This window comes from Manis javanica, chromosome 4 (genome assembly GCF_040802235.1).
Source record: "Manis javanica isolate MJ-LG chromosome 4, MJ_LKY, whole genome shotgun sequence".
In the NCBI taxonomy this organism is placed as follows: Eukaryota; Metazoa; Chordata; class Mammalia; order Pholidota; family Manidae; genus Manis; species Manis javanica.
The window spans coordinates 176,975,859-177,003,217 of NC_133159.1; the positions used below are offsets into that span (position 1 = coordinate 176,975,859).

Genomic DNA, 27,359 nt, shown 5'->3' on the forward strand with positions numbered 1-27,359 from the left:
TCCTCCTTTCTCCCCGACACCCCATCTCCTTCTGGCTGGTTACATAGCACAACCTGCAACCTGGGGGAAAGGAGTTTTCCTCTAGACCGGGAGGACCCCCCCAGGAAGGGTAGGGCTAGCAAGGTCCATTCCTGCCCCATCCCATCAGCCTCCACCTTCCCAGACCCCCTCCCAGGAGAGGCACTGCTCTTACCTGCCATCTTCTGTGCACCGGCAGGGGAAAGCTAATGAAAGCCAGGGAACCCCTAGCCCTGTGTGGGCCCTCCGTGGGCTCTTTCCCCCCAGGAACTGGGGGATTCAATCATCCCCTCGCCTCTCTGAGCAGCAGTTTATTCAACCAAGGACATTGCCTTCAAGTCAACTGTGAAATCAGCTCCTGAAGTCGGGCATCTGGTCTACCAGTTCTCACCTGGCCTCCACCCAGTCAGTGCCTGGCCACCCAGGGGGCCGGTGTACGCACCTCCACTGGCCGCGCCCCTCCCAGGCCCTCCGAACCCAGGCCTTCATTTCCCAATCCGAAGGCGTTCCGGACGCTTAGCTCCCCACCCACTGGTCCCACTTGGCTACTTGGGAGTACGGATGAGGGTGTGGTAGACGGGCTTGACAATGAGGTGGAGGTGCAGGGCGTTCTCCACCAGGTACTCCGAGTTGCGCCGCTGCAGGTCGGCTTGCGCCAGGAAGTCGCCCGCCTCTTCGCTGCTCTGGTGGAAACTGTACGCGTGGCGGACCAGCAGGCGGCCGTGCTGGCGCGCCCCCACCAGCACCGTCTTCTGGAAGCTCACACCCGCCGCATCGCCGCCGCTGCTGGCCGGCGTAACTACAAGCCGCGGCCGTCCGTCCTCGGGGCGTGCAGGGGGCAGCGCAGTGCCCGCAGCGTCTGCATAGACAGGCCGCAGGCTGACCGGCAGCCAGCGCGGCGAGAAGAGCACATTCCACGTTACCCGACGGCCGGAGTCGTGGCCGCTCGGGCCCAGCTGCGTCTGGAAGCTGGTGCTGCGGTCGTCGCGTGCTGGATTGTTGATGACCCACGGGGCGCCCCAGGCGGGCGCGAGGTAGTTGCGGGGCAGGAAGGCGCTGCCGTTGACGTCGAAGAACTTGGCGTAGTGCAGCGGCGAAGCGGCGTGGAACTGGTAGGCCTGTAACAGCAGGTCAGCCACGGCCTCGCCGTAGCGCGCCAGAGCCGCCGAGCGCGCCTGCAGCTGGAACAGCTGTGCGGGCGGGATCATGGGGTAGCGGATGGCGCGCAGCGCCCGCTCAGCCACGCCGGGCGGCGGTCTCACGCGGCCCAGCCACGCCTCCAGTGCGTGGAACAGCTCCAGCTCGTCCTGTAGCACCAGGTCCGAGCGCGGCAGGAGCTGCCCTAGCAGCTCCGGGCTCACCGCGCCCCATTCGGCGCTCCCCGCCACGGCCGACAGGTTCCAGGCCAGGAACTGCAGGCAGCTCTCGCGCAGGGCGTCGTCACCGGTGCTCACCGCATAGTGGTACCAGCCTACCGCCGGACCCGCGCCGCCAGCCAGGTGCGCGCGCATGTAGTCGGCCACGCCCCGCTGCAGGGACGCCACGCGGTACTTGGTGGCCAGCCTGTGCAAGGGGATGGCTTGGGCCAGCAGCACAGTCAGCTCACCACAGTAGAGGTACCTGCCGGAGAGGCACAGAGACGGGGCAGGTTAGGACCAGGCTGCGCTGCACCCACTCAGAGCCACTTTCTGAGCCCAGAGCAAGCATGGCCTTGGGTAGAGCACTTGTGGTCAGGGATGCAAGCAGAGCAGTGGGCCCTAAGGCTTCCCGTCTTTTCCTCTCAAGGACCGTCCCGTGGCAATCCTACTTCACGGCCTCTTCTTTACGTTTCTCGTGCATCTGCTAGGTCCCGAGCTCTAAGCTCGAACCAGACAGACGTGGCTCCTGCCACTGTGGGGTTTACAGCGTGGGTTCAGATCTACATCCTGCCACCTTCTTGCTATAAGTGGGCAAGTCTGCTGAACCTGCGCTACTCATCTCGGAAAGGGGGATAACAGGGCTGTTGTGACAACCGAAGAATGAACGGTACATGCCACAAAGCACGCAGTCAACACCAATTACCTCTCATTCTCCCCTGCCCGCTTCCTGCAGCCCCATCTTTCTTGCTGTCTTTTCCACTCCTTACCGTTCTCGTTCTTGCTCCCTTTGTCTCTGTCTGCAGCCATCCCTCTGCTTGCCCTTCCTGCCAGTCCCATGAGTACTGCACCACACAGGCGTAGGGGCAACTGCCAGATACCTGCCCCAACACCCATGTCTCCACTTTCCTCAGCATTTCAGCCCCACAAATTTGCCTCCATGAATGCAGGATGTTTCCCAGCTTCTCTATAGTGGATGTGGCCATGTGACTAAATTCTAGCCAATGAGATGTGGAGGGAGGCAGCCTCTGAGACTGGGGGAAGGTTGGTTGGATAAAGGGGACTGGGGTGGAGAGGGCCCTTTGCCCCTCTGTGCTATCCCTCTTCCTATTGCCTGGAACTTGGAAGAGATAACTGGGATTCTGCAGACATCTAGTCTAAGCCGTTGAAACAGGGCTACTTTCTCAGACTACAGTGTGAATGGTGCCCCCTGTGCAGCTCACTGGCTTGAAGCAGGAGATGAGGGAGAGGGCTGGCTCATTTTTGCAGCTTCCTAGCCCTTTGGTTCAAAATCTGGCAGCAATACCACTTGGAGGCTTTAAAATAAAAAATGACTTCTGGGCCCAACCCCAGATCTGAAGCCAACAATCCAGGGCAGGTCCAGGAATCTGTAGTTTTTAAAAGTTCTCAAGGCCAGGTTTGGAAACGGCTCTGAGAGCATTTGGTAGCTGACATCAAACCATACTGAGTTTACAGGCAAGGGCAGGGGAATCACATTGCATTTTGCAAGAGGGCAGTGGGGGAAGGGATGAAGAAGATGGTTTGCATTATCATCCTAATGACCTGCAGGGATGGACAAAGTCCTCTAAGAGACCAGGGCATCCTTGACCCTGTGAGTGGAAAGGGATGAAGCCTTCCCCCAATCCTTCCCCACCTGATGAACTTGTCAAAGACAGCAGTGCAGTCCCTGGGCTCCTGCAGCACCACCTCACTCTGGTTGCTCAGCAGCTCCCGGAACAGCTCACTGTGCAGGCCCAGCAGCAGGCGGTGGGCATGAAAGACTCGGACCTCATCAGTGCCCACAGCCTGCACCCGCAGAACTACATCGCTGGCATTGCCCTGCCGCAGCAGCTCCTGCAAGCGCTGGAACAGCATCTGGGAGTGGTTGATGGAGGTGCCCGTTGACTCCCCACCAACATCAGCTCTCTGAGCTGCAACAGGAGAGAACACAGCACAGCCTGAGAAGGCACCTGGGTCCTGGGCAGTGATCTAGGGGTACAGAAGGACCAGCTGGAGAATCGTGTTCTTGGGTGTGGGCAGGGGGTGGGTGGGCCTGGGGAGGCTGTGTGCATACCTGTTTGTGCCCATGGAGTACAGTGATGCACGTCTGTGCACAAAGCACATTCTGAATTAGGAAGGTCATGAACTTGCCCAAGAGCAGACCCTGAAAAGGTGCTCTTGGAAGGGAGTGGATTCCTGGCAAGGAGAGGTCATAAACTTACGTGGGATGAAATGCCCAGAACTGGCATCCATGGTGCCAGACCTCCACACGAGGGTTGAGAAACCTCTTGGTCCCCACCCCTCTCACCTCCTGAAGAATTGTCCACCTGATCCCTTGGGAAAGTTGTCAAAAGCGGTACATTCATTATCAAATACGTATTGAGCATCTACTATGAGTGAGACACTCTCCTGGTGAGCCCAGAATATGGCAGTGAACAAAACCAGTCAGGTCCTTACACTCATAAAAGCACAAATGAGCTTATTAGACAGGCAATAAGAGATATAAGCATTCTAGTTTTAGATTTTGATAAATAAGGGCAGTGCTAGCAGTGGGGGATGGGGCTACTTTAGGCTCAGGAATCAGGGATGGGTTCCCTGAGGAAGTGATAAGGAGGAGCCGGCCAGAAGATGAGTGTCCAGGCCAAAGCACCAGCCCTGCAAAGGCCCTTAATGAGAATGGGCTTGGAGAGCTGGGAGCAGAGAGAAGGTTAGGGGGCCCGGGCACTGAGTAGGAGGGGAGGGCAGGGCACGAAAGGAGGCTGTGGGCATGGAGGGGAAGCTGTTTCCAAGCTCCAGCTGCCCTGTTGGGTCCCGGTCTGTGAGACGGAAGTCCACTCTCAGCAGGTGGCTTCTGGGGGACCAGAGAAAGTACAGAGAGCGAGCCAGGACTGGAATGGGACTCTCTCAGTACATGCATATGGAGGCTGGTATTCCCCCTTCAGGCTGGCCACCCTGAGTCCTTCTCTCATGTTTCCAGAGACTCCATGAGGGTCAGATGGGGACATGCACACAGTTACAGGAAATTAAGTGACAGAAAATGCTGCTAGCCACTTCCCCAAACTGAGAACAGTGAGAGGCCTCAGAGAGGGAGTCAGGGTGTCTGACAGCAGCAGATGGGCACCCGCCCCAGCACACCCAGGCCCGTGGCCCATGCAGACTATGGGAGAGCAGGTGCACACGAGAGCAGAGTATCTGCGTGTGAGAGAGGGGCAGAGGGAGAGAGCGAGGCTGAGGGGCGGGTTGGCGCTTCATGCCCAGCCCTACCTCCCAGGCTGTCTCTTTGAGGGGCCTGAATGCTGATGGCATCCCCCTTGCCTCAGCTTGGGACATGCACGGTGGAAAGGTCTTGTCGTTAAGCCCCCCGCCTGCCTTCCCAGCCCTCCTCCCTTCATCCACGGAGCTGTCCTGATCAAATCAACTCTGCACACATCCTGGCCGGCTAGATACCGCCCCCTCCTGGCCGTGTGCAGCTAAGCCTGGAAAGTCCTGCCCCTGCGCCTTGCCCCCCCATCCCCAGCCCCCACTGCCCACTCACCTGCACGAGTAGCCAGGCCCACCAAGGTCAGGATGGCCCAGAAGCTGGCCCAGGACCTAGGCTTGGCATAGCCCAGCCTAAGCATCTTTGTGCCCGCCCCTGAGCCCACTGCAGGGACAGCAAAGCCCAGACCACTCTGCTCACATTCCTCCTCCTTATATAGGATCCAGTGCAAGGGGCCAGCACCCCCCTTCCTGGCCAGCTTCCCTCCCCCCACCCAGCCTCTGCCATGGATTGGTGGAAACAGGCCCCAGCTGTTGCCCAGGCAACCACTTAAGCCAGAGAGTGGCAGCCCGGGGCTATTGTGCTGCCCATGGGCCCCTGAAGGGTACAGATCCGGCACCCTCCCCCACATCTCCTCCCACCCAGCAGAGCTAGTCATTCCTCTCCTGGGAAGTTTTAGGCTCTCCAAAGAGCAGGTAAGGGGCTCCTGTAGCCAAGGGCCCAGAGGGCCCCCAGCCCCAGCCCCGGGCACAGCCTCCATCCTGTCACAGGGCACAATTGCCAGCATCACGGCTGGAGTGCCATGGTGAGCCGGCTGCAAAGGAAGGGTCTGGAAGGAGAGAGGGAAGACGCATCTCAGGCTCCCATCCGCCCCCCTCTCCCATTTTGGGGTGGGCTAGCTCTCCAGATAGGAGGGCAAGGGTCTTGATAGGAGCCCTTGGGGTAAGTGCTATCATTTTCATGATTTTTGTAGAAGCATATTCCTGCATGCTCTGCGGAGGGTGATGGGCCCTTAGGGAGGCTCCACAGGGACTGTGGACATCACGCATCCAGCATCAAGGTGAGCTAAGACAGCAGGGCTGGGCATAGAGCGGCTACACCCGACCCTGTGCACCCCTGCCCAGAGCAGAGAGGCTGGCCCTCAGCCTATCCCCCTGCCCAAATCTGGGCTGGGGAACTAGAGGTGCTGAGGTGGGCACATACCTGCCTACCACTCCCTTCACTTAATTCAACTTCCCAAGTGGCCTCAGGAATCTAGGTTCACCTCCTTGGAAGGCTTCTCTCACCACCTTCCGTCTGACTTCCAGCTGTAATTTTTCCCTTCCCAGGGTTCCAAGGAGACACACAGCAGATCTGGCATCCCACCCCGACCATAGGAGAAACCGAGGCAGAGAATGAGGTGACAGTCTCGGTTGGGTTAGTGCAAAGGAGTGCTCTTCTGAAAACAAAGAGGGTGGGGCCTAGAGCCCATGGAAGTGGGGTTGTGGGTGGGTGGGCCTCACTTTTTCAGAGGACAAGTGGAGCCTGGCCCAGTTCTCGGTGGGGGGGACCCCTTCGAGGTTGATGAGCTGAAGCAGGGGGCTCCCAAGAGATCCATCTCAGAGTCTCTCCCCAGGCGAGGTCCTTGACGGGGGAGGGCTGGAGCCTGCCCTCCCTTGCTCTCTGGATCCCAGGGACCAGCTCTATGCATTGATTTCTGCCCCTGGCTGGCACAGAGACAGCCAGCAGTCCCACCCCCTCTCTGGAGCAGGAATTGGGTCTGGCACCTGCCTCGTCCGGGCTGGCAGAGATGGAGCTGTCCAGCCCGGCGGAAACCCCTCCCAGCTGCCCTGACCTTCACGCCTGGCTCCCCTCATCCAGACCCACCATCCCCTGCCCACTGGCCGCCTGCCTGCCCTTCCCAGGGGCTGCACCACGTCCCCGGACTAGCCCAGCAAGACAAAGCCTCAGTGTAATGGGGCTCTGGGCCTCTGAGGGCATCCCAGCTTCCATTCACAGCAATGCTTTTCAAAAGGAATGTTACTGATGACAAAGAGATGATAATAAGAGAACCCGCTACTCAGAAAAATGGTCTGTCGGTAAACAGGATTCCTTGAGGCTGCATCTCTCTTTTTAGAAATGTAACCCACCTGCATTGGAATCTCCTCCGTCTACCAGGGCACCTCCTGGGCGATTGTCATGTACACCCCAAACTAAGATCTACTTAGTAGAATTAGACAGACGTCATTTCAAGTGCGCACGGATCAGGGAGGCCTCGAGTTACAAAGAAGATCCAGGAGGATCACCTCCGACTCCCCGTCTCTGGGAGGCCCCACCTCCTACTATTTTCAATTTCCATTATCCTGAAACTTCTCTAATGATTTAGAAACTGATCCTTCAGAACCAGGCATTCTCTGTTCTCATTCTCTTGGCCCAAGGGTTGCTGGAATGTGCATGCATGCATGTGTGTGTGTGTAGGTGAGCGTGTGTGCATGCAACATGTGTGCATGTGTGTAGCACGTGAAAGCCTTGGAGCAGGAGAGGAGGAGGGCATCTGCCCTTCAAGGTCTTTAAGATGAGGATCTGAGTTGCTCCGCTTTATTTTGCCTGTGGATCTGGAAGCTCCGTAACGCCTTGAGAGCAAGTCTGATGAGCTCACAAACTAGAACAATTCCCAGAGAGGACTTACTTTCTGCCCTAGTGTTTACAACCTAAGTGGCTTGTCTGAGCTTTCATGAGCAGGAAGGGACAAAGCCAGAATCCAAATACTGCTTTTTTTTTTTTGAGAGGGCATCTCTCATATTTATTGATCAAATGGTTGTTAACAACAATAAAATTCTGTCAAATACTGCTTTTATATTTGACTTTTCTTTCCATGATCCCATGCTATCTTTTCTGGGAAACTATTTCAGTAGCCACATATGATCCCCATTAAACGAGAAATTTCCAGGACTGTAAAAGCAACTGAAAACCCTTGCAAGCTTGATGCAGAATGAGGTTTCTGACTCTGCAGAGTGGGTGACGGGCCCTGGGCTGTGGTGATGCCCACCGCAGAGATGTGGCCCCCAGACCCAGCGCTGGCCAGACTGCAGACTCCCCTACATCTGGAACCTGTCTCTTCCTGAGCCAGGGTGCCCTCAAACATTTTGATTAGGGAACATGGAGTCCTGACCTTAAGTTCCAGGCCTGTGTACTCAGGGGGCACACTAATAATAAATGAGAATGAATCTGTCCCCGAAGTACCTCCTACACTAGTGAAAGCTCCCCCTGAAGCCAGGGTGTCCCACCACAGTGGCACAGCCACTATCCTGCCTCAGCACCCTCTGTCATGCTGTTCTCCCCACTCAAATGCCCTTCCCATCTAAGTGCTGTCCACCAGTAACCACATTCTCCTCCTCCATAAAGCCTGAGCTCACAGTGGCTTCTCCCTTTCTGACCACCTGGTCTCTGGAGACAGTTGTGTGACAAAGCTCTGGGGAAAAAACAAAACTGAGTTCAAATTCCAACTGCCATGTACCAGCTCTGTGGCTTTAGCTTCACTTAAGCTGCTGAACTTCTCTGAGCCTCAGTCCCCTCTTTTGTGAATGCTGGTAACCAGAGTTAGCTGGCGGAGCTGCAGTGAGGGTGACACACGTGGGGACAGGGTGGGTGCTCAGGTAATGTTGGCCCGCACAAATGGCTGGCCTCTTCAACTCAACTGTAAGTGGCATCTTGCTCACCCACAGCCCGTAGCACAGGGAGGTGGTAGCCTGGTTATGTTACTTGCACTTTCTGGGGCTGAGATTCTATGACATGGCCACCAGGGGGCAGCATGGCCCCAGTGAGTGCCTGGGGTGGGCGTGCGGGTCGGGGTGGGGTCAAAGCAGCTCTAACCCCAGGTGTGGGATCCACCTTAAGGGGCCCAGAAGCCGACTCTGCTAAGTTCCCAGAGGGTGGGTGTGGGAAGCGATTCCACACTGGGGCTCAGCTCTCCTTCCGGAATCTATCCACACATTGTCCCAGGTGTCCCCTGTGGCTGCACCGGTCACCTTACCCCGATGGGAGCCGGGGAGCCAGCCAGGCATAGATTCCAGCCTCTCCGGAGTGCTTGGCGCGCCGGCTGGTGTTTATTTGCCAGTGACTGATATTCCTGGAGGGATGGTCCATTTCACCAGGGCCAGGAAAACAACAGCTTGCAGGGGGGCCACTGGGTCTCGGTTTCCCAGCATTGCTGGCAGCCTGGTCAGGCCTCTCCCGGTGGCCACCACGGCTGTGAAGCTTCCGGGCCTGCCGCCCCTTGGGTAGCCTCCTCCTCATCCCATCACCCACAGCAGCTGCAAGACGGACTCTTTCAAACGTGGCCCAGGAGGCCTATCAGATCTGGGCCCTGACCGTGGGGCCTCACCTCTCCCTACCGGTCACTGTCTTCCCCCACCCACCTCGGCAGCCCTTCCCTTGTCTCTCCGATGCCATAGTCAGTTCCCCAAATTCTTCTGCCTTTCCCCCAAATACTCACTCCTCCCCAAAGTCTCCCTCCAGCCTGCCGCCTTCCCTGCCTGTGCACCCAGGGGTCCCGTTTACTCCAGGCATCATCTGCCGCATAGACTCATTCCCCTGAGCCCTGCCCCACCCTTTCCGCCCTCCTCCCTTCTCCCTCGTTCCACCTCCTTCCTCCCCGACCCGCTCACTGCTGCTGAAGGACTCAGGCAAACCACGGCTCCAAGAGCTGGCGAGCCGGGAGGGAGCCGCCAGGACCCCCAGAGAAAGCCACCAAGTGACCCAGGAGCATGACACTTGAGGGGCAAGAGACAGGTAAAGTGCCCAGAACTGGGTGGGAGGGGCAACCAGGGTGGAGGCGGGTGAGGAGCCCTGGGGCTGGGGTGAGTGGGGTTGTGTGATGGGGAACCTAGGTTAAGCAGGGGGCTGAGGGGTAGGGTGAGTGAGGCTTCAACAGCAAATCAAAAGCTGGAAAGTAAAACCTAAAATCCTGAAGTGTGGGCTGACAGACAAGGGCCAGAGCATGTGGCCAGTCCCTGTCGCGGGCTGCCAAAAGCCAGCTGTGTGATCCTGGGCCGGTCACATTCCTCCTCTGGACTCAGTTTCCCCCATCTAAAAACCAGGGCCATTCCAGCTCTGAGAGTGCTGACCTACGAAGAGGGGTGGTCTTTGTAGGAAAGAGGGGAACCCCTAAAGAGGGGATGGCTTGCTGAGCACAGCCAGGCAGCTGCTATGAGTCACGGTGGATCACACCAGTCACCTTGACTGGACCGAGGCCCAGGAATCTGTATTTTCACAAGCGCCCTCCCTGGCAGGGCCACCAGCCCATTTTAGGGCCCTGCTTTCCAGGCTGAAGGTCCACCAGCAGCAGCGCAATTGAGAGCTATAGTCTCCATGGCTGCACGAAATGCCACTCGTGACTTCTTCCCGTGGATGGGTGGCCAGGCCACCGAGGGCTGGGGAGGGATGGGGTGTGCTTGGCCATGGGGACTGCCTTTTGGCCGGGCCTAGCCAAGGGGTCTGCACAGAACAGGGGTGAATAAAGAGCTCAGGGCCAGAGTCAGGGTGGGGCTGCTGTGGGAACAGGCTGGAAAGAGACTGCATACTCTCACCCCACCCTTCTACCCTTTCTAGCTGACCAGCCACGAGTGACCCTGCTGCCCACACCCAATGGCAGTGGGCTGAGCCAGGAGTTTGAAGGCCATTGGCCAGAGATCCCAGAGAGGTCCCCGTGTGTGGCTGGTGTCATTCCTGTCATCTACTACAGCATCCTGCTGGGCCTGGGGCTGCCTGGTGAGCAGGGGAACTGGAGTCTGGGGTCTTAGGGTCAGCCAGAAATTGGGATCCTCCTTCTCTGGGTGCCAATCCTCTCTGCTGACCCCTGAGACCCAGATCAGAGACACTGGGGCTCCCCTTGCCTTTAGGGGAGGGTGACCTGGGTTACTGGGGAGCAAACCACAGTAGGGAGTGGGTGAGGGGCCAGGATTCGGGGTGCTCAATAGCTAAATCCAAGACTCCACCAGAGCAGAGCCCCACTTCCACTCCCACACTGGGCAGCCTCGTGGATGACTAAGTTCAGGCAGGCCTGCCCTCTGCTCAGGTGAAAGCTTCCTGTACCACCCACTGCTTTCAGAGAGCAGAGCTGGGGGTTGGGGTACAGGGCAGGGCAAGGGGTCCAGCTTTGAGGAATTACCCATCCCTGTGTGTCACCAGGGAAGCCCGCGTGTAAGACAGACCCCTCACGCCAGAGCCAAGTCAGTGGCCTCTGGTGTGTGGAGAGACAGGGCAGGGCTGATCTGACTAGGCTTCCTGACAGTGTGAGTTCTAAGAAAGGTCTAGAAAGAGGAAAAGAGAGGCCAGAATAAGCAGGGGGGAGGGACGATGACAACACCTTGAACAGCGAAGCCTGAGCAGCCCTTCTAATGCCTCTGACCTCTCCCCTCTGCAACCTTGGTCACCATCAGTCAACCTCCTGACCACAGCGGCCCTGGCCCGCCTTGCCTCCAGGACCAGGAAGCCCTCCTACTACTACCTTCTGGCGCACACGGCCTCAGACATTGTCACCCAAGTGGTCATCGTGTTCGTGGGCTTCCTTCTGCAGGGAGCCGTGCTAGCCCGAGAGGTGCCCCAGGCTGTGGTACGCACAGCCAACATCCTGGAGTTTGCGGCCAACCATGCATCAGTCTGGATCGCTGTCCTGCTCACCGTCGACAGGTACAGTGCCCTGTGCCACCCTCTGCACCATCGGGCTGCCTCGTCCCCAGGCCGGACCCGCCGGGCCATCGCCTTTGTCCTCGGAGCTGCCCTGCTGACTGGCATCCCCTTCTACTGGTGGCTGGACGTGTGGAGGGACGCCAGCCCCCCCAGCACACTGGACGAGGTCCTCAAGTGGGCTCACTGCCTCACCGTCTATTTCATCCCTTGTGGTGTTTTCCTGGTCACCAACTCAGCCATCATCTGCCAGTTACAGAGGAGGGGCCGGGGTGGGCTGCGACCCCAGGTGGGCAAGAGCACAGCCATCCTCCTGGGCATCACCACCCTCTTCGCTCTCCTTTGGGCACCCCGGATCTTTGTCATGCTTTACCACCTGTACGTGGCCCCCGTCCACCGGGACTGGAGGGTTCACCTGGCCTTGGATTTGGCCAACATGGCGGCCATGCTCAACACAGCAATCAACTTTGGCCTCTACTGCTTTGTCAGCAGGACTTTCCGGGCTACTGTCCGAGAGGTCATCCATCATGTCCACCTGCCCTGTGCCCTGGGTTCACAGCCCAAGGGCATGGTTGTCGAGCCCATGCTGAAGCCTCCAGGACTCGGCAAAGGGGCAGAATTGTAGAGGAGGGGCCCAGCCAAGGTGCTTGGGTGACTCAGGACCAGATGGACTGGGACCTTGGTGGTTGTACCCACAAACTTTATCAGCACTCTACTTTGCACTTGAGGAAGGAGAGGCTCCTTCCTTTGGGGCTGGCTCCCCAGGGCGAGGAGGACAAATGAGCCAACTCTTACATAAGTTGCACCAACAATGCCCATTTCCTGGAACAAGGAAAGGGCTCTGCCAGGCACAGGCTAATAAAGTCAGGAATCCTTCACCTGGCACATTATGAAGTCACATTAATGTTGGTTAAATGAAGGAATGAATGAAAAGATTGGTGGATGAATTATTTCTAGTCCACCCCTTCTCTGGAGCCCACCTCTCATTTCCTGAGTTGATCATTTCTCTGGCTTCCAGCGGCAATGCCAGGATGAAAAGGAAGATACCTTCAGGAATCCGGGCATTTCCTGGGCTGGGGAAACCAAATGTGCTGGGCCAAGCAATGGGAGGGGGCTGCTTGGGCAAGGAGGTCATCTTAGAAAGCAGATTTGGTGCCCTAACTCTGGGATGCACAACCCTTTGGGGCTCAAACATCCAGGTTAGAGTCCACTTAACTCCCTATTGTAGTCAGAACAGGGTCGGGTCAGGGCCTCTGGACAGCCCCAGGCCTGCAGCTTTCATTGTTGCTGAGGATAAGAAAGAAAATACCTTCTCAGCCCAGGGACCAGGAGGGCTGGAGGGATGACTTGGCCAGTCCCTCTGAGCCCACTCCACTAGGAGCCCACCACCACAGGAGGAAGGAAACGGCTGGCAGCCAGGACCCTCCTAGACTCCCCAGGCCCCCCTCTCTCCTTTCAGCAATGATGCCAGCCGGGAGAGGCAGCTAGGAGAGATTAGCAGATGGACCTCCCACCTGCTCTGTGCACTGAGTAAACACATTAGCCGCTGCTACCAGGCTGGGGCTGCCTTCTGCTTCCTGGTCAGGCTGAGCTGATCTTTCCCTTGAATGGGAGGTGCAGGCCAGCCCCCACCAGCACCTGGCCCCTTCATGGACCAGCACAGGCAACAGGGCCAGGAGTATATTGGACACACGGAGAATGCAAATAAGTGCTTGGCTTTCCCCCTCTCCTTTACTGCTTCCCAGAGCAGGGATGTTGGGGAAGGGACTTTCAGCCAAAAGAAGAAAGGCAGATCCCCGATTCTTTATCCACAATTCTAAACTCCTAATTTTAAGCTCTGAAAGCCAAAACATTTTCCCCAGGTTTCCCACAAACACGTTTAGTGGTAAAACCCTACCTGAACTGATTTGAGACAATTCGTGTGTCCACACAGTCCTGCTGCAGACTCTCAGCCCCACACCCGACTCAAGTCCAGACCTAATGACTTCACTCTGAGAAGTTCTGAATTCTGAGACACATCCGGTCCCAAGAGTTTAGAGAAAGGATTGAGGACCCAAATGTTGCATCATTTCTGCCACCATGTGGTCCCCCTGGCCCTGAGTGGGCTTGGGGCATGGAGGGTTCCCCCAAGCACACACTGGTGTGTCTGTGGGCAGAGTTGAGACACCAGGGCTGCATTCCTTGCTTAAGGAGGAGGGGGTAAGTGCAAGAACCCTGGGGCAGGGGGCCCTGGAGGATAGGATGATGCCTTCCCCAGCCCCAGCCCTCCTGCACAGCACAAACAGTCTTGGGCAGAAAGGTGCCTTTGTAATGCAGAATTAAATGGGACATTGTTGGGGGGTGACCTTGTCCAACTGTGTATGAAACCGGCAGGGCCCTGCAGGGGCACCACCCAGTATCAGAAAAGAGTGTCATCTGTGGAAGGTACCTGCAGCTGGGGCAGGACTAGGGATGGGATGCCTCTTTCAACTGGCAGGTGGGCTGTCCTTGAGGAGACAGATTCACTCGCCTGTCCCTGGGCACAGGTGGAACCAGGAACTTCCAGAAAGGATGGGGAGGCTCCCTGGAGGCAGGTAGAATATTGTACAGGTGGGGGCATTGAGCCACCAGAACCCAGCTACTGATATTAGTAACATGACCTCACATGTACCCACAGGCTGGCACACATCAGTGTCTCCAAACAACCCTATATCCTGAGGACTGTAACCAATTCACAGGCTGATGGAAAGGGGCCCACAGAGGTTAAATGATATGCATGTGGCCCTCAGCTGGTCAAGAGCAACACAGAAACTCAAACCCACATTGGCGGGCTCCTGGTCCATTCCCCATTCCACCCATCACCTCTCAGGTGCTCTCAGGTACTCACAGGTGCTCTCAGGTGCTCGCAGGTGCAGAAGATTAGAAGAAGTGTCGCTTCAGCGATGCTTTGCCTCACTTAACATTTTGGTCCTGGACTTACTGTGTTTGGGAACCAATATCATGCATTGGGTAGCAGTTGCTTCTTAACATTTTGCTACCCAAATGAGAGATCATCACTTTGATAAGCATGTTACTGAAATATAAATGAAAACTGTTATTTACACTGCCCATTTGCCACATGCATCTTTATCGTTAATTTCCCAGCAGCTCCTAGAGGAGGAGGAGCCTGCAGTGGTGTGTTTCCCCTGCTTTCCTCTGACCCATCTGCTGAAATAGCTTGGCTACCGGAAATGCTTTTTGAAATTCTGAGTTTCTTCCTTATAGCCTTGCCCCCATGTATCGTCCAGTTTGTCAGCTGATCTTATGTTCTCTCATCCTCCCAAACCTGTATATGATTTTTGCTGGCTTGGAGGTTGGCTAACAAATGGTTTTCTGGTCTCTGTACCCACGCCTATTTGTTTGTTAGAGCTGCCAAAGCAAAATGCCACAGGCTGTGTGTCTTCGACCACAGAAATGTATTTCCTCACAGTTCTGGAGGCTGGAAGTCCAAGAACAAGATGTGGGCAAGGTCGGCTTCTCCGAGGCCCCTCTCCCTGGCATGCACATGGCTGCCTTCTCGCAGTGGCTTCGCATGACCGTTCCTCTGGGCACGTGCATCCCTGGTGTCTCTCTGTGTGTCCTTATCTCCTCTTCTACTAAGGACACCAGTCAGACTGGATTAGTGCTTACTTACCCTAACTGACCCCACTTTAACTTAATGACCTCTTTAAATTCACGTTCATAAGAGTGGGGTGGAGGGGGCCAGTTCTGCCCAGACACTGGTTATTTTAAAGATCAATGTCAGTTTGGCCGCATGTGCAGTTTAACTTTGCTCTTAACTTTCTGTGAAGTGTCCCCCCACGTTTCTCTTCTTTCTGGTTGGCGTAGCAGGATTCAGTGTGAGTCTACTATCTTTAAACGTGAGCTCTCTCCTTTCTTCCTGGACGCTGGGAAGATCTTGCTGTTTTTTATTAAACTGTGAGGAAGAGGTATCTGAGAATGAGCGTCTGTCTTTAGGAAGTTTCCCGGAATCTTTTAAATTCCACACCAAGAGTATCTTTCAGTTCAGAAAACTTAATTCTTATTTCCTTAATCACGACTGGGTTGCTGGTCCCTTTCGCCTCTGCCTCTCTCACTTGCTCTTCGGCAGGGAATACACATGTTGTTTGCCGGGTTTCCTGGGCTCCCTCCCAGCGCCCTCCAGTCTGCGCCGGGCTGGCACGCTGGCAGGACGTCCAGCGTTGCCGAACACCCCTGCTCTCTGCCCCATTCATCCCCAGCTCACTCGAGTTCTCCCCTTGAGGGACTCTTCTGCTCTTTCCCTTTTTTCTTTTTGTCCATAAACAACGGCAGCCGGTTGGGTAAAAGGGTCCACAGCTGCCTACCTCCTCCCAGGGTGGCGGCGGGAGGGTGCCTGACACGCAAGCAGGGGAGAAACTTCTGGAAGATGTCCTGTTTTCAGCAACTGCGCCCAGGGGCGGGGTCCCCCAGAGCAGGACTCTACCTGCTGAGCTCAGCACTGAGCCCTTTGGCCCGCCAGGTTCTAGGCGCGCGGGCAGGAACGACAGGGACGGGAGCTGGGGTGGGAGTCTTGGACGCGGGAGCGTCCCGGGCATCTTGGCTCCCCGCCCCGCCAGCCACGCCCTGTCTCCTTGCTGGGGAAGCTTGAGCTGCTCAGAGGGTCTTGCGGCCTGACTCCCTCTTTGGCCTGTTGCTATCGGCTCGGACAGCAGGGGGCGCTGCAGGACCGGCTGGAGGACAGGCAGGCTAGAGGACCCGCCCGCAGGCTTTAAGCGGACTTTATAGGAAGATCCCTGTTATTGCAGAGAAACTGTGCCTGCCCTGGGGCCCACAGCCACATCCGGGCTGCTCCCTCCTCTCCCCACCCCTGTTGGCCAAGCGCAGGGGTTCCGCAGGCTGCTGCTGCAGTTTTCTCAGATTATTCTGGTCAGTGGAAAGGTTTCCAGTGCGTGGCGCTGTGTAAAGGGTCCTTTCATCAGCCTCCTCCCTCGGCAGGGTCCAGGCAGCCCTTCCTGCTTGTCTCCACTTCGGGGAACTACCTTCCCCACTATGGGGACTCAGCCTGCCTGGGTTCAGAGCCCAGGGCTTCTTCAATCAGTGCCTCTTGGCACCCCCTCGCCCCACCCCAGTCCGGGTCCACCTGCACCCACCCACTGGCCAGCGGGTCCTGGCCATGGCAGCCCCCTGGGCATCCTACCCTCCAAGGGAGTTGGCGCCCTGACAGTGGCCCACATGGCAAGGATGGAGGGCAAGGAGCTGGGTGGGGGAGGGCAGAAGGAGACTGCCAAGCCCCCAGCAGTCCCAAGCAGAGATGGGACCCAGGGTGCCTTCCATGAGTGCCTGCCACTGGCCCTGGAGGGGCCCCAGAGCTGCTGCCGGCGCTTCCCAAGGTCACAAAACAGCAGGGAGAGTCTATGCCCAGCCCGCCTGATCCTCCCAGGCAGCCCCCACTGACCTTGCCAGCCTGCAGCCCCTTCCCAGCTGGGGAGATGGGAGCCTCTGGGCGCATCACTGGCGGGTGGACAGGAAGGCAGGCCTAGCTGAAGGGGCCCACACGGGGTGCTCGCTGCCATGTAGGGAAGGGGAGGTGGGGGCTAATCCACTTGTGAGACTCCCACCTGCCTCTGAAGCTGCTCCCAGGCTTCACACCTCTGTTCCAGAAGCCTAGAAAGGAGACCCACCCTGGGGAGCGGGTGGGCGCCTGCTTGGCACTCCCAGGCCTTGCTGAAACGGGAGCTGAGGCCACCCTTCGTTCCTCTGGAGAAGGTGGGTTAGGGCCCCACTTAGCCTCACAGCTGCCTGGAAAGTTGAGTGGCAGAAACCCACCTGCCCTCCTTTACCTCAGTTTCCTCCTCCTGGGCGGGAGGGGGAGGGCAGTGAGAGCACAGGTGGTCTCCTTCCCAGAGGGCACCTGACTGCCCACCTAGGGTGTCGTCCTCCAGGCCTGCTGTGAGGGCCCACCCCGCCACCTGCCCTCCAGCTGAGCCTGGGAAGGGGCTCCTCCAGTCTAGCCTTGGGCACCCCTCCTGCTGGGTCGCCAGACCACCTCAATGTCAGCCTTGTCAAGGTTGCTGGAGGTGAAAGAGTTAAACAGTGTGTGGTGCTTCCTCCCCAGACTCCTCCTCCTAGATGTATATTTAGCCGGCAGGGCAAGGGCAGGGAGAGGATGCCAGGATTGCCTGGCACCACAGAATGGTTTGCCACACCACTCCTCAGAGGGCAGAGGCTGCAGGGCCGTGGCTGGGGCAGGGAGGGTGCAGGGAAGAGGCTCTAGTGGAGGGAAGTGGGCAGGGATGTGTGAGTGGCTTTAAGTGGAAGTCTGTGGTCTCACAAAGGACTTTGAGGCTCCTGGGGAGGGCACTACCCCTCTTCTGTGGAAGAAGGGCCTAGTGATGCCATCTCCCGGAGATGTGGAGGGACTGCAGAAGACGGCTGGGGTGAAGGGCAATGGGCAGGGCTCACCGGAAGAGCTCCTCTACCACCTGCTGACATGGCCACCCTGGAGCCCCAGTGCCTGGCCAGGGGGCGTGGGAGCTGAGTGTCTGCTGTAGGCTGTCCCTTCCGGTCCTGGTGCCCACCCAGCTGGTGGGAGGTGGCAGGAGGTGACACGGCTGGCGAGCATGGACCTGGGAGCTGCGTCTCCCCTTGGGGCAGCAGACATCACCATCAGACATCCCCTGGAGGGTGCTAGGGCAGAAGGGTTTTCCTAAGTTCTCCATAGCTAGTGCTTCCAAGGGCCCTGCCCCTCCAGGAGAGCGATGTGGGGTTGGTGCGTGCTAGGGGGGCTGAAGTCTGAGTGTTCTGACTTTATGAAGGTGGAAATCTGAGAACAAGCATGATATAGATCCAGTTCTGCCAAATCTCCAGACCTCTGGGACATCCAGGTCATAGGGATGATGTCTTATTTGCTTGTGAGTTTGTTTTTTATGAGAATATCTGCACCCTGCCCCGGGACTCATAGATAATTCTGCAAATCTTGGCCTTTCTGCCCTGGGGATTGTCACCAAGGGCCAGGACAACAAGCTTGACCCCAGCTGCTTGACCTTTCCCAGGGTCCCTCCCTTCTTCCCCAGGTGAATGCACAGCTCAGTCATGTCCATGAGAGCCTGTCACTTGTCCTAGAACTTGGTTCCCTGAGGCACGGATTCCCACGGAGGCCTGGGGTACTGGCCCCTCCAGGTGGGGACTCCCCCAGACAGCAGAGAGAGGGGAGCTCTCAGTTTGCCAGAGTGAGTGGCACTCCCAGAAAATATCCTGGGCCACCAAGACATGCCAGTCATCACTGGTTTTAGTCTGTTTGGATTCCCCTGACCAGGGGGTACCACCCTTCTAGAACTTGTTGTGTCATGAACACTTGTAGGATCTACTAACCCAAACCCCTTCCCCAGAGTGCCTCTCTACTACAAGGACACTCTCTGACCTGATATTATTTCTGGGGGAAGACTTACAAAATAGGGAGCTGAACACATGGTAAGCTGCTCTGCAATTTGAGCAGACAACGCAAGGGGCACAGTGGGAGCCAGTGGAATGGACCCTGGGCTGGCCCCAGTGACACCTGGATCGCAGGCCCTTCTTTGACTCCGAACACAGTGTGTGACCCTAGGAAAGTTACTTCTAACCCCAGGGTCTCAGTCCTCTTGTCTGTAAAATGTGGAGGTTGGACGAGATGGGTCTTGGGGTCATGTCCATTGCCAGACCCCTTAGTCCTTGCTGAGCCACCTAACCCTTAGTTCAGAGGAGAAGAGATGGTCTAAACAGAAGGGATAGCTCGGGTGGGTGCAGAGAGCCACCCACCGCTGCGGTCTCTGGCAGCCTGGCCACCCCCAACTCACCTCTTTCTTGCTCACTTTGCCACAGCTGACATTCTAGTGCCAAGGGTACTGGAGCCTATCTTTACAGGGCTCAGGCAGCCGCATGTGAGGAGCACAGGCCTGCAGGAGGCTGCTCCAAACAGCCCTCATGAGAGCCCGGGTCAGCACCCTGGAGCAGGTCCAGAGGGAGGAGGTCAAAGGCTTGGGCTGTCTGCCCTCTCTGATGGCCTCCTGCGGTCCTAACTGTGAGCCTTCCTCCCTCAAATCTTCCCACCTTACATTTCTAGAGTTCTGGCTCTCAACCTACTGCCACATTCCCTAACTCGTGACCCCCATATGGCAATAAACAAAGGCCACCCAAATGAGAGCAAGCAAAGGCTGTTGACTCAGATCTTGCTATATAAGGAGTCAGCCACCATCACCTACATGTGACAATGACTCGGGGGGGACAGGAAATCTTACAGTGGAACAGAGGGAAGGCCTCAGATATGCCCAAACAGTGGCAGGAGGAAGCTGGAGGAGGGCCATCCAGAAGGGCGGAATCCTATGGGTTTCGTTACATGTATATTTGGTTTTCTGCAGTTGGTCCTAAGCTGGAAGCCAGGACCAGAATTAGGGAAGCTGTGGGTCATTCATCAAGGCTTGGCCATTTGGGGGCTGATTATTACAGGGGTTATTGCTTGGCTTCCTGGACCAGTTGTTAAGAGACAGTGGTCTGACTGCTTCCAAGTCTGACTTCCGTATAGCCAGCAGGCCAGCTTCCGGGGCCAGTTCCTGAACATCTGGGATTGGTTTTCTGAGCTGGTTGCTGCTGACTGTGAGTCAGACTTCTATTTTTACAGGTGTTCTGGCCATTGTCTCCCTGCAGACTCAGTCTCACTGACAACCTGTGAACATCATCCCAGTTTGTCCAGCAAGCACACGAGGGATCAGGCGGGTCAGCTGCCCCAGCTCGGTCAGAGCCAGTGCGGCTCAGAACTTGGACAGGAACCCACTGGTTTTGTGCGTGAAACTTGTCTTTTCAGGTTCCTGCCCCCTGGCCTCCAGTTCCTATATCACTACTTTGAGCCTGCTCCTGTGGGGACCCAGGGGAGGCTGCCCCAAGATGGGTCACTGTGACACGTAGATTATTTGGAGCTGAAAACCATGGAGGCCCCAAAGACTCAGGAAGATGCTTTGACCTCTGCCCCACCCTACACCTCCCAACACACACACAGCTGCCTAAAAATAATATAGTTGGAGGAACTACTCCAGGCAGAGCTACCACTATAGATAGCTACGTTATAATGTAAACGAAGGGAGGTAGACAGGGAGGAATGAGGTTAAGTCTGTTAAAATTTCTCTCTGGGCTCCATTGTTTCTGTGTGGTCCATCAATATTTTGTTTAGCAAACATTTCTTTTCATATTCCGGAGAGTTACACCCCTTTTTCCTTGTCTCAGGCCCCTACCCGCTTCTCCTCAGTTCAGGATGACACACAGACCTCATTCTCCCTGACTGTCCTGCCCCTGCCCACAGCTTCCCCCTATGTAGGTAATTAAACTTTGGCTTTTTCTCCTGGTAATCTGTCTCCTGTCAATTTGATTCTTAGACCAGCTAAGGAGGACCTCAAAGGGTGGAGGAAAGTTCTTCCTCCCCAACACTCCAATAAATATTAAATGAATGGGTAAGATTTTTATGATGTCCGTGAGAGAGCCAGGTAAAACTGCAAAAAGAAAGCTGGGGATGGGGGTTCCTGGCTGATGAGGCCCCTGTAGTCAGAACTGCAAGTTCTTGGCTCTCTGTTCTGTGGCATCACTCAAGCTTCTCCTTGCTCCTGGATTGGAAGCTGAAACTTCAGGCTGAGACTTGTGGGCAGGGGTTGTTTGGGTTGGGAAGGAGCTGGCCTCTGGGCAAGAGCTGTCTGCCCGCGGGCCTGTCCAGCCTCTGTCCACCCCACTGTTATAATCCACGTACTAGGGATTCTGGTCTGGCCTCATTGAGTAACAGAGGAGGGCACTTCCTCCCAGAAACTGGGCTGGGAGTATTGCCAGGTTAGGGACACAGGGGCCTCAGGCACTGTGGAATAGGGTGGCCCAGTGATCTCTGTCCCTGTCCTCAGGAGTCACCCTGACTTTATTATGTTACACAGTAAAAGGGATTTTCAGTGCAGGAAGAGCTACACTGTGGAGAAGGGGTGGGGCCTGGGAGGTCAGGTGACCTGGCTGACAGCGTGTGTCCTGTGCAGGCCCCAGGGCCCTGGGCTTCCAAAAGCATTTTCTACATCTAAGGGGAGCCGCTGGGCTGAGTAATCTAACCCTACCTATTGTGATCTGGATTCTTTTGAGCCCAAGAGAGGCCAGTTTTAAACCCGGCTCCCCTAGGTTATGCTGGTAGGGTGGGTGTAGGTGACACCTTGTTTCTGACAACAGAAAGAAGCCAAAGAAATCATTTGTGCCCTAAGCGCTGTGTGGGTGGGCCTGTGCTTCCTGCAGGGCTTGGCCGCACACCTTCTGGCCTCAGGGAGGAAGGGTCACACCTATGTTGGAAAGATTTCAGGTGAGCAACAGGTGTGGCTGTTGATTTTCCCAAGGGCTTGTTTCTGCTTCTGGGTGCAAACCCTTCCCAGGCCAGAGAGGAGGGTGCGGTCACCATGCAGACTTCTGAATCTCTGCGCCTGGGGACCTTCCAGTCAACCAGCTCAGGTCATAAAGTTTGTGCACTGGGCGTCTGAGCCTGGCAGGTGGGTAACAGCTACGGCCCCTCTGACTGTCGTGCCGGCTGCAGGAGGGGGGGGTGCCCTTCATGCAGCCTTCAGACGTTCTCGTGGCTCCATAGCCACACTTCTGCCTCCTCCCTCCCCTCTTCTTCAGAAAGATGTGCAGCAGAGCGCTTGGTACCTGAGAAGCAAAAGAAAGAGAAAGAATAGTGTGGGCTGGGCAGAAGGAGAGGGAAAGAAAAGTGGAAGTTTGAGGGACAAAGTGGATGGAGTCCCAGGAGAATGGGGAGCCCCAGAGGGGTTAAGCTAGAGGAGAGGAGAAAATGCAAACAGAAACAGGCCTTGGAAGACAAAACTCTCCTTTGGCAGGGCTGCGTGGGGCCAAATCAGATGTGGCGAAGATTCAGCCTTAATCACAGTCTCTATTGTAGACGGTAGGTGCTTAACATCAGTCACAGGCCTGTCGCCTCTCCAGGATTCCTGAAGCGGGACTCGGGCCTCTCTAGACTCATCCCGGAGTCCTCTTTCCCAATACTGTCACTGCACACAGCCCTCCAGGGGCTTCCCATGGCCCAAGATGCCCTCCTGCCTCGTCACCACAGCCAGCCCTTTGCGTCTTCACTCCCAGTCTCTCCGCCCCATCTCTCCCTACACCCCCCACCCAGCCATGCTCTCTGGTTTATCATGGGAGTCCCAGCACCTACTCAGTGCCTGGCAAATAGGCACTATTACCCATGCCCTTGATGGATGCACACTGGGTGCGTGAATGATAACAATCTGGCTGATGGGATACTTGCCTTTCAGCTTTGAGATTCTGAGTAGGGCGGACATCACATCCATGGGCACCAGTCAGCACCCTTGCTGAGCTGATCCTGTCCGACCGGCTGTGTGAGTGGCATCTGGGCCCCATGGAGAGGGCTGCCTGAGCCCTTGTTTCCTGCAGGGCCCCCCACCCTGCCTGTTGCTGCCTTCCGTGGGCTCCAGGGGGAAAGGCAGGCTTCAAGGCTTGGCAGAGGGCCTCACGTGGGGTTCTGAATTAAGCTGTTTGATTACTGAGAGAGGGGCCTCCTCCGAGTCCTCCGTTTCCTGAAACTTGCCGACCAGAGGGGAGACCACGGTGGACTCTCACATAGGCTGAGACGCCAGCTTCTGGGCCGATGGAGAAAGGAATGCACAAAGGGTCCTTCTGCTCCGCGGGGCCCCAGGGAGAGACCTGCAGCTATGAAAACATTTTTAGTGGTTTTTGCTGCCGGCACCTACATTCCTGAGTAGCTTAGGGGAGCAGGCCCCCGGTTGTGGGAGAGGAGGCTCCCCCCTCGCCTTGCTTCATAGAACAGGCAGTGAAAGGAGCTAGGAACTTTTTCCAGAAAGGCTGGGAGCATGTTAAGGGCAGACCCTCAGGGCAGCTGGGAGCCAACCCACAGGCCAGAGGCAGGGATGAGGGATGAGGCTGCGAGGCCAGGCTGAGACCGGCTTCAGGAGGCTGCGCGGACCTCCTCCTCTTCCCCCTGCCTTCCCAGCGGCAGGCTGTCTGTGGGAGACAAATCAGGAGCTGCCTTTCCAGGCTGGGCACCATCTGGGTGGCCAGGAGGTGGGCCAGGGAACTTCCAAGGCCTGAAGTCACTGTGCCTGGACCTGCCCTGCCCTGAGTGGGCTGGGAGAGAGGGGCGAGGCCAGAGGGTACGGAGGCAGGAGAACTCAGAGCAGAGCACGAAGGAACAGGGTGTTCGGAGGCAAGTCGGGCAGTTAGCAGGCGAGCTCCCTGGTAGCGGGGGCCAGCTTTATTTCTCTTGGGTGCAGTGTTCTGTGCAGTGTTGAGCTTCTCCTTAGGGAGGTGCAGTCTCCATAGGCTCTGAGAGAAAGGATCTTGCAGGGGGTGGGGAGTTGGGTGCATTTCCTCACCATTCCTAGCTCTCCCTTGTATTTGGTAAGAACTGGAGCCAGGCCTGTCAGTCACCCCTCCACAGTGGGCTGGAACCAAGTGGGGCAGCCTTTTGGTCAGAAGACAAAGTCTCTTTAGTTCCAAAGGATGCCACTCCGAGTGCCAGATGCAAAGCCTCAGGCCCTGTGGAAGGCAGAATCCTAAGGTACCCCCACCATCTCCATCTCTGGGTATTGCTCGGGTGATTATATTACATTATATAGCAGAAGGGGTTGGCAGTGGAATTAAGGCTACTAATTGGTTGATCTTCAAATAGGGCAGTTATCTGGGTGGGCCTGACCTAATCCCATGAACCCCTTAAAAGCAGAGTTTCTCTGGTGGCAGCAGGGAAGTCAGATTCCAAACACAAGGAGGATGCACTGTCACTGGTTTTGAAGATGGGCAGCTGCATGGAAAGGACTGGAAAGTAGCCTCTGGGGACTGACAAAGACCTCCAGCCACCAGCTAGCAAGAAAATAGGGACCTCAGTCCATCAATCTGAGGGAACTGGTTCTGCTGACATCCTTAATGAACTTGGGAACCAATACTGCCCCAGAGCCTCCAATAAAAGCTCACCCTATCCAACACCTTGATATGGGCCTTGAGTCCCCCAGGCAGAGACCCAGTTGAGCCCACTCCAGACTTCTGAGGTGTGAGAAGTAAACTCACAAACTGTGTGCTAACAAACAGGGGTCAAAGCCTCTAAGGTTTTGGTGATTCATTACTCAGCGATAGAGAATGAATAGAGAGGTCTTGCACAGTGAGGGCTCCAGGTTTGGCATGTTGACCCCAGGTGAGAAGGAAAAGGCAGCATTCAGATTTCACCCGAAACCTTGGGGCTGCGCCCTCATCTGCATTCTGAGGCACTGTACCCCTGCCCTCACACTCAGGCATTCAAATCTTAGAGGCCCCAGCTCCAATCCCTGGGCTGGGAACTTTGGACACAAATTATTTATAGATTGACCAATCACAGGTGAATAGCATAGCCTCAGACCTAATTATCCAGGTTTCTTAAAAGCTTGCTTCTATTCTAATTTTCCTCTCTATTTCTGCCCAGTTCAGATGCTATGGGATCTTCCAGTCCTTGGCAAAATCCCTTCTACCAAGGTATCTAAAAGCAGAGCTCCCTAGTTTAAGACCCAGACTATTCTACTACATAGTCCTTTGGAACTTAGAATGAATTGCTCTCTCTCTTGGTCCCATGACCGAACTGCCTTGATTTCATCCTGTGGCAAAGATGGTTGGCTGTCCACCAAAATCCTTGCAGTCCTTCATAGTACAGACTGGTCAAGGAAGAACAGAAACTACACTTCCCAGATGCCTTGCAATAGATGTTGTCATGTGACTGGTTCCCACAAATAGAATGTGAGCAGCAGCAATGTGTACTACTTCTGAGCAGGTGCACCATCCTTTCCTCTTCTGCCACCTGGATATTGGTGACAATGAGACCCTGGGGAATGGCAGAGCCCTGAGATGGAAAGTTCCCAGTCCCTGAATCACCATGTGGAAGAAAGTCACTGGCCGATCAAGAACCCTTTCCTTGGTGTGCTTTATGGATAAGAAATAAATTTCTAAGGTATTTGAACCACTGTGCATTTGGGGCATCTATCTGTTACTGCTTTTTGCCTACCCTGGATAACACACCTCCCTCTACTTGACTCTTAACCTGAATCAAGTTGCACAAGGTGCTGACTAAACTCCTGGGCTGAAAGCCTCCAAAAATCCCTCTGTTTCACTTTCCTCGGCTGGCTCCCATCCCTGTCTTGGTTCACACTGTCTGCTTGCTCCTAGGTCTGGCTGACTCAGCTGGCCTGGGCCATGATCCATCTGCTGTCAGTGAGGGCCTGGCTCATAGAAAAATGCACATTTATTCCCCCAAAACATAGGGTTCTTTTTTTCAGCAAAGGTGGTGCAGCAATATATTTGGAGAAGCAAGTTGCTGTTCAGCCTATGGCCCCTGTTTACTTTGGGAGGCAGCCAGGGAACACAGGCCTTCAGCCCCAACTCTAAGCGTTTGGGAAGGAGGTGGAGCACGGGGTGGTCGGAGAGGGGGAGGAAACCAGAAGGAGGTGACAATTCCCTCTGAAAGCAATTAAGAGTTTCTTGGTGGCCTCAGGGACAACCTCAACTTTTATACTTTTCCCCCAGGGAGGCTGAAGTATGGGGGAGGGGAGCATCTCAGGCTGTGGTTCTCGAAAACTCTGCTTTGCGATGTGGCATTGAGAAGGCTCTGGAAGCCCATGTAGGACAGCAGCCCGGCTGCCTGGAGTGCCTCCGCCAGCATCGCCAGCAGTCTGCATTCCTGGCTGGTGTGAAGAGCAACAGCAGGGGGCCTGTAGTGGGGCCCAAGCTACCAGGGAGCCCCCCCACCCCATGGTACATTGCTGAAGAGCAGCTCTGGACAGCCAGCCACGGCAGAGAGGACAGGCTGGACTGCGGACAGTGGTGCAGCCTAGAACAGGCCCCAGGCTCTGCTGTAGTTCACAGATGCCACAGCCCAGCTCCCCCATGGGGTCAGATGCCCTGGAGGTTGTGAAATTACACAGCAAGCCTGTGCTTCAGATGACTCTGCTTCAGCAATTTCCAGTGCAAATTTGCTTTTTGTTTCAGTCTGGAAATAACAGCAGCAGACTCCGGGAGTCTAGCCACCAACTCCTCCTGGCATCTCCTGTCTATGAGCAAGACACAGCCAGATGCACAGGGTGGCACTGAGGTTAGACAGCAGCATCCTGAGCTGGCCCACACATGCTATCCAAGAGCCCACTCAGGAGTCAGTGAGTCACTGTGTCTCTCCATCCCTCTCACTGGACAGAATCTTCCACCTGCAGCTAAGGGGGAGTCTTGACTTCCAACTCCAGGCAGCCCTTAGCACTAACCCTGAAGTGACAATGAGCTGCACAGCTAGGGGTAGGCCTATTTCATGCAAAATGCATTTAGCGATTTCCAGTGAAAACTTCTTCTCAGCCTCCCAATCCCTTCCCTGTGGCTTACCACCCTCCGCCCGGTTCCTCTCATTCTGCTACTTATAGCTCAGGACTTTGCTCATTAGTTCCTTCCAAATGTCCCCTCTCCGAACCTAGCTGAGTCCTTTCCACGCCTAGTTTGCAGATATGTCTGACCTGATTCCTGCCTGCAAGCCTCCATCTCTCCCAGGGGGACCAGGGAGCCCGGGATTTGACAGGTGCAGATCACCAAGGCACATGGGTGCTGAGCACCCACAGGAAATACCGAGACCAAGGTCTTCCCAGGACTGGCAGCTCAGATGGCTCCCGGGGCAGCAATAACCTGAGCCTGCTGCCCTTTCCTTCTTGAGAGTGACTCAGCAAGAAGCTGGAAGAGAAACACACATCTAGTCCTGGATCTTGCAGAGAGGGTAGCGGGCAAAACCATGGAGAGGAACAGTCCAGCCACAGGGCTGGGAGCTGAAAAGAGGCTCAACCTCACTGAGAATAAGAGAAGCCAAGTGAAAGTGACACCCAGGCCCCATTTTCCACTGAGCAGATTGGCAAAGATCAGAGGTTTGACAGCCCATTGAGTTGGCAGCGCGGGGAAAGTCACTCTCATGCTTTACCCATTCAACCTCCATGGAGGGCAATTTGGCAAAATCTACCAAATGCACAAATTCTGTGACCCAGCAACTCCACATCTAGAAA

General features: G+C 56.0%; 2 protein-coding genes and 2 long non-coding RNA genes across 5 annotated transcripts in view; 2 read left to right on the forward strand and 2 right to left on the reverse strand.

The window, feature by feature from the left end:
* Positions 1-239: 239 nt before the first annotated feature.
* On the reverse strand, positions 240-5,062 carry BTBD17 (BTB domain containing 17). The gene is made up of 3 exons (XM_036997665.2): positions 4,909-5,062; positions 3,028-3,304; positions 240-1,638 (listed from the first exon to the last, which is right to left on the reverse strand). Exons 1-3 carry the CDS (start codon positions 4,991-4,993, stop codon positions 564-566), a joined length of 1,437 nt encoding a protein of 478 aa, XP_036853560.2. The 5' UTR covers positions 4,994-5,062; the 3' UTR covers positions 240-563.
* A 190-nt stretch (positions 5,063-5,252) lies between these two features.
* On the forward strand, positions 5,253-7,357 carry LOC108386195 (uncharacterized). 2 transcript variants are annotated; one of them, XR_001850511.3, is made up of 4 exons: positions 5,253-5,327; positions 5,606-5,692; positions 5,961-6,031; positions 6,749-7,357. It is a non-coding gene; the product is annotated as an uncharacterized lncRNA (long non-coding RNA). The 2 variants fall into 2 exon arrangements; XR_012130863.1 differs by having other exon boundaries at positions 5,961-7,357.
* A 1,065-nt stretch (positions 7,358-8,422) lies between these two features.
* GPR142 (G protein-coupled receptor 142) lies at positions 8,423-11,983 on the forward strand. The gene is made up of 3 exons (XM_073232906.1): positions 8,423-8,431; positions 10,152-10,380; positions 11,052-11,983. Exons 1-3 carry the CDS (start codon positions 8,423-8,425, stop codon positions 11,921-11,923), a joined length of 1,110 nt encoding a protein of 369 aa, XP_073089007.1. The 3' UTR covers positions 11,924-11,983.
* Positions 11,984-20,746: 8,763 nt separating this feature from the next.
* LOC118968183 (uncharacterized) overlaps positions 20,747-27,359 on the reverse strand; it is a 31,911-nt gene continuing 25,298 nt past the window's right edge. Inside the window, exon 2 of the long non-coding RNA XR_005055712.2 lies at positions 20,747-21,966. This is a non-coding gene — a long non-coding RNA (uncharacterized lncRNA). The remainder of the gene's footprint in view (positions 21,967-27,359) is intronic.

Excerpts from the sequence above, each read along its gene's own strand:
- BTBD17 (XM_036997665.2), bottom strand. The coding sequence starts at position 4,993 with ATGCTTAGGCTGGGCTATGCCAAGCCTAGGTCCTGGGCCAGCTTCTGG. Across the intron at positions 3,305-4,908 it reads GGGCCTGGCTACTCGTGCAG|CTCAGAGAGCTGATGTTGGT; the intron begins GTGAGTGGGCAG and ends CTCCTGTTGCAG. Across the intron at positions 1,639-3,027 it reads GTCTTTGACAAGTTCATCAG|GTACCTCTACTGTGGTGAGC; the intron begins GTGGGGAAGGAT and ends CCTCTCCGGCAG.
- GPR142 (XM_073232906.1), top strand. Across the intron at positions 10,381-11,051 it reads GCTGGGCCTGGGGCTGCCTG|TCAACCTCCTGACCACAGCG; the intron begins GTGAGCAGGGGA and ends GGTCACCATCAG.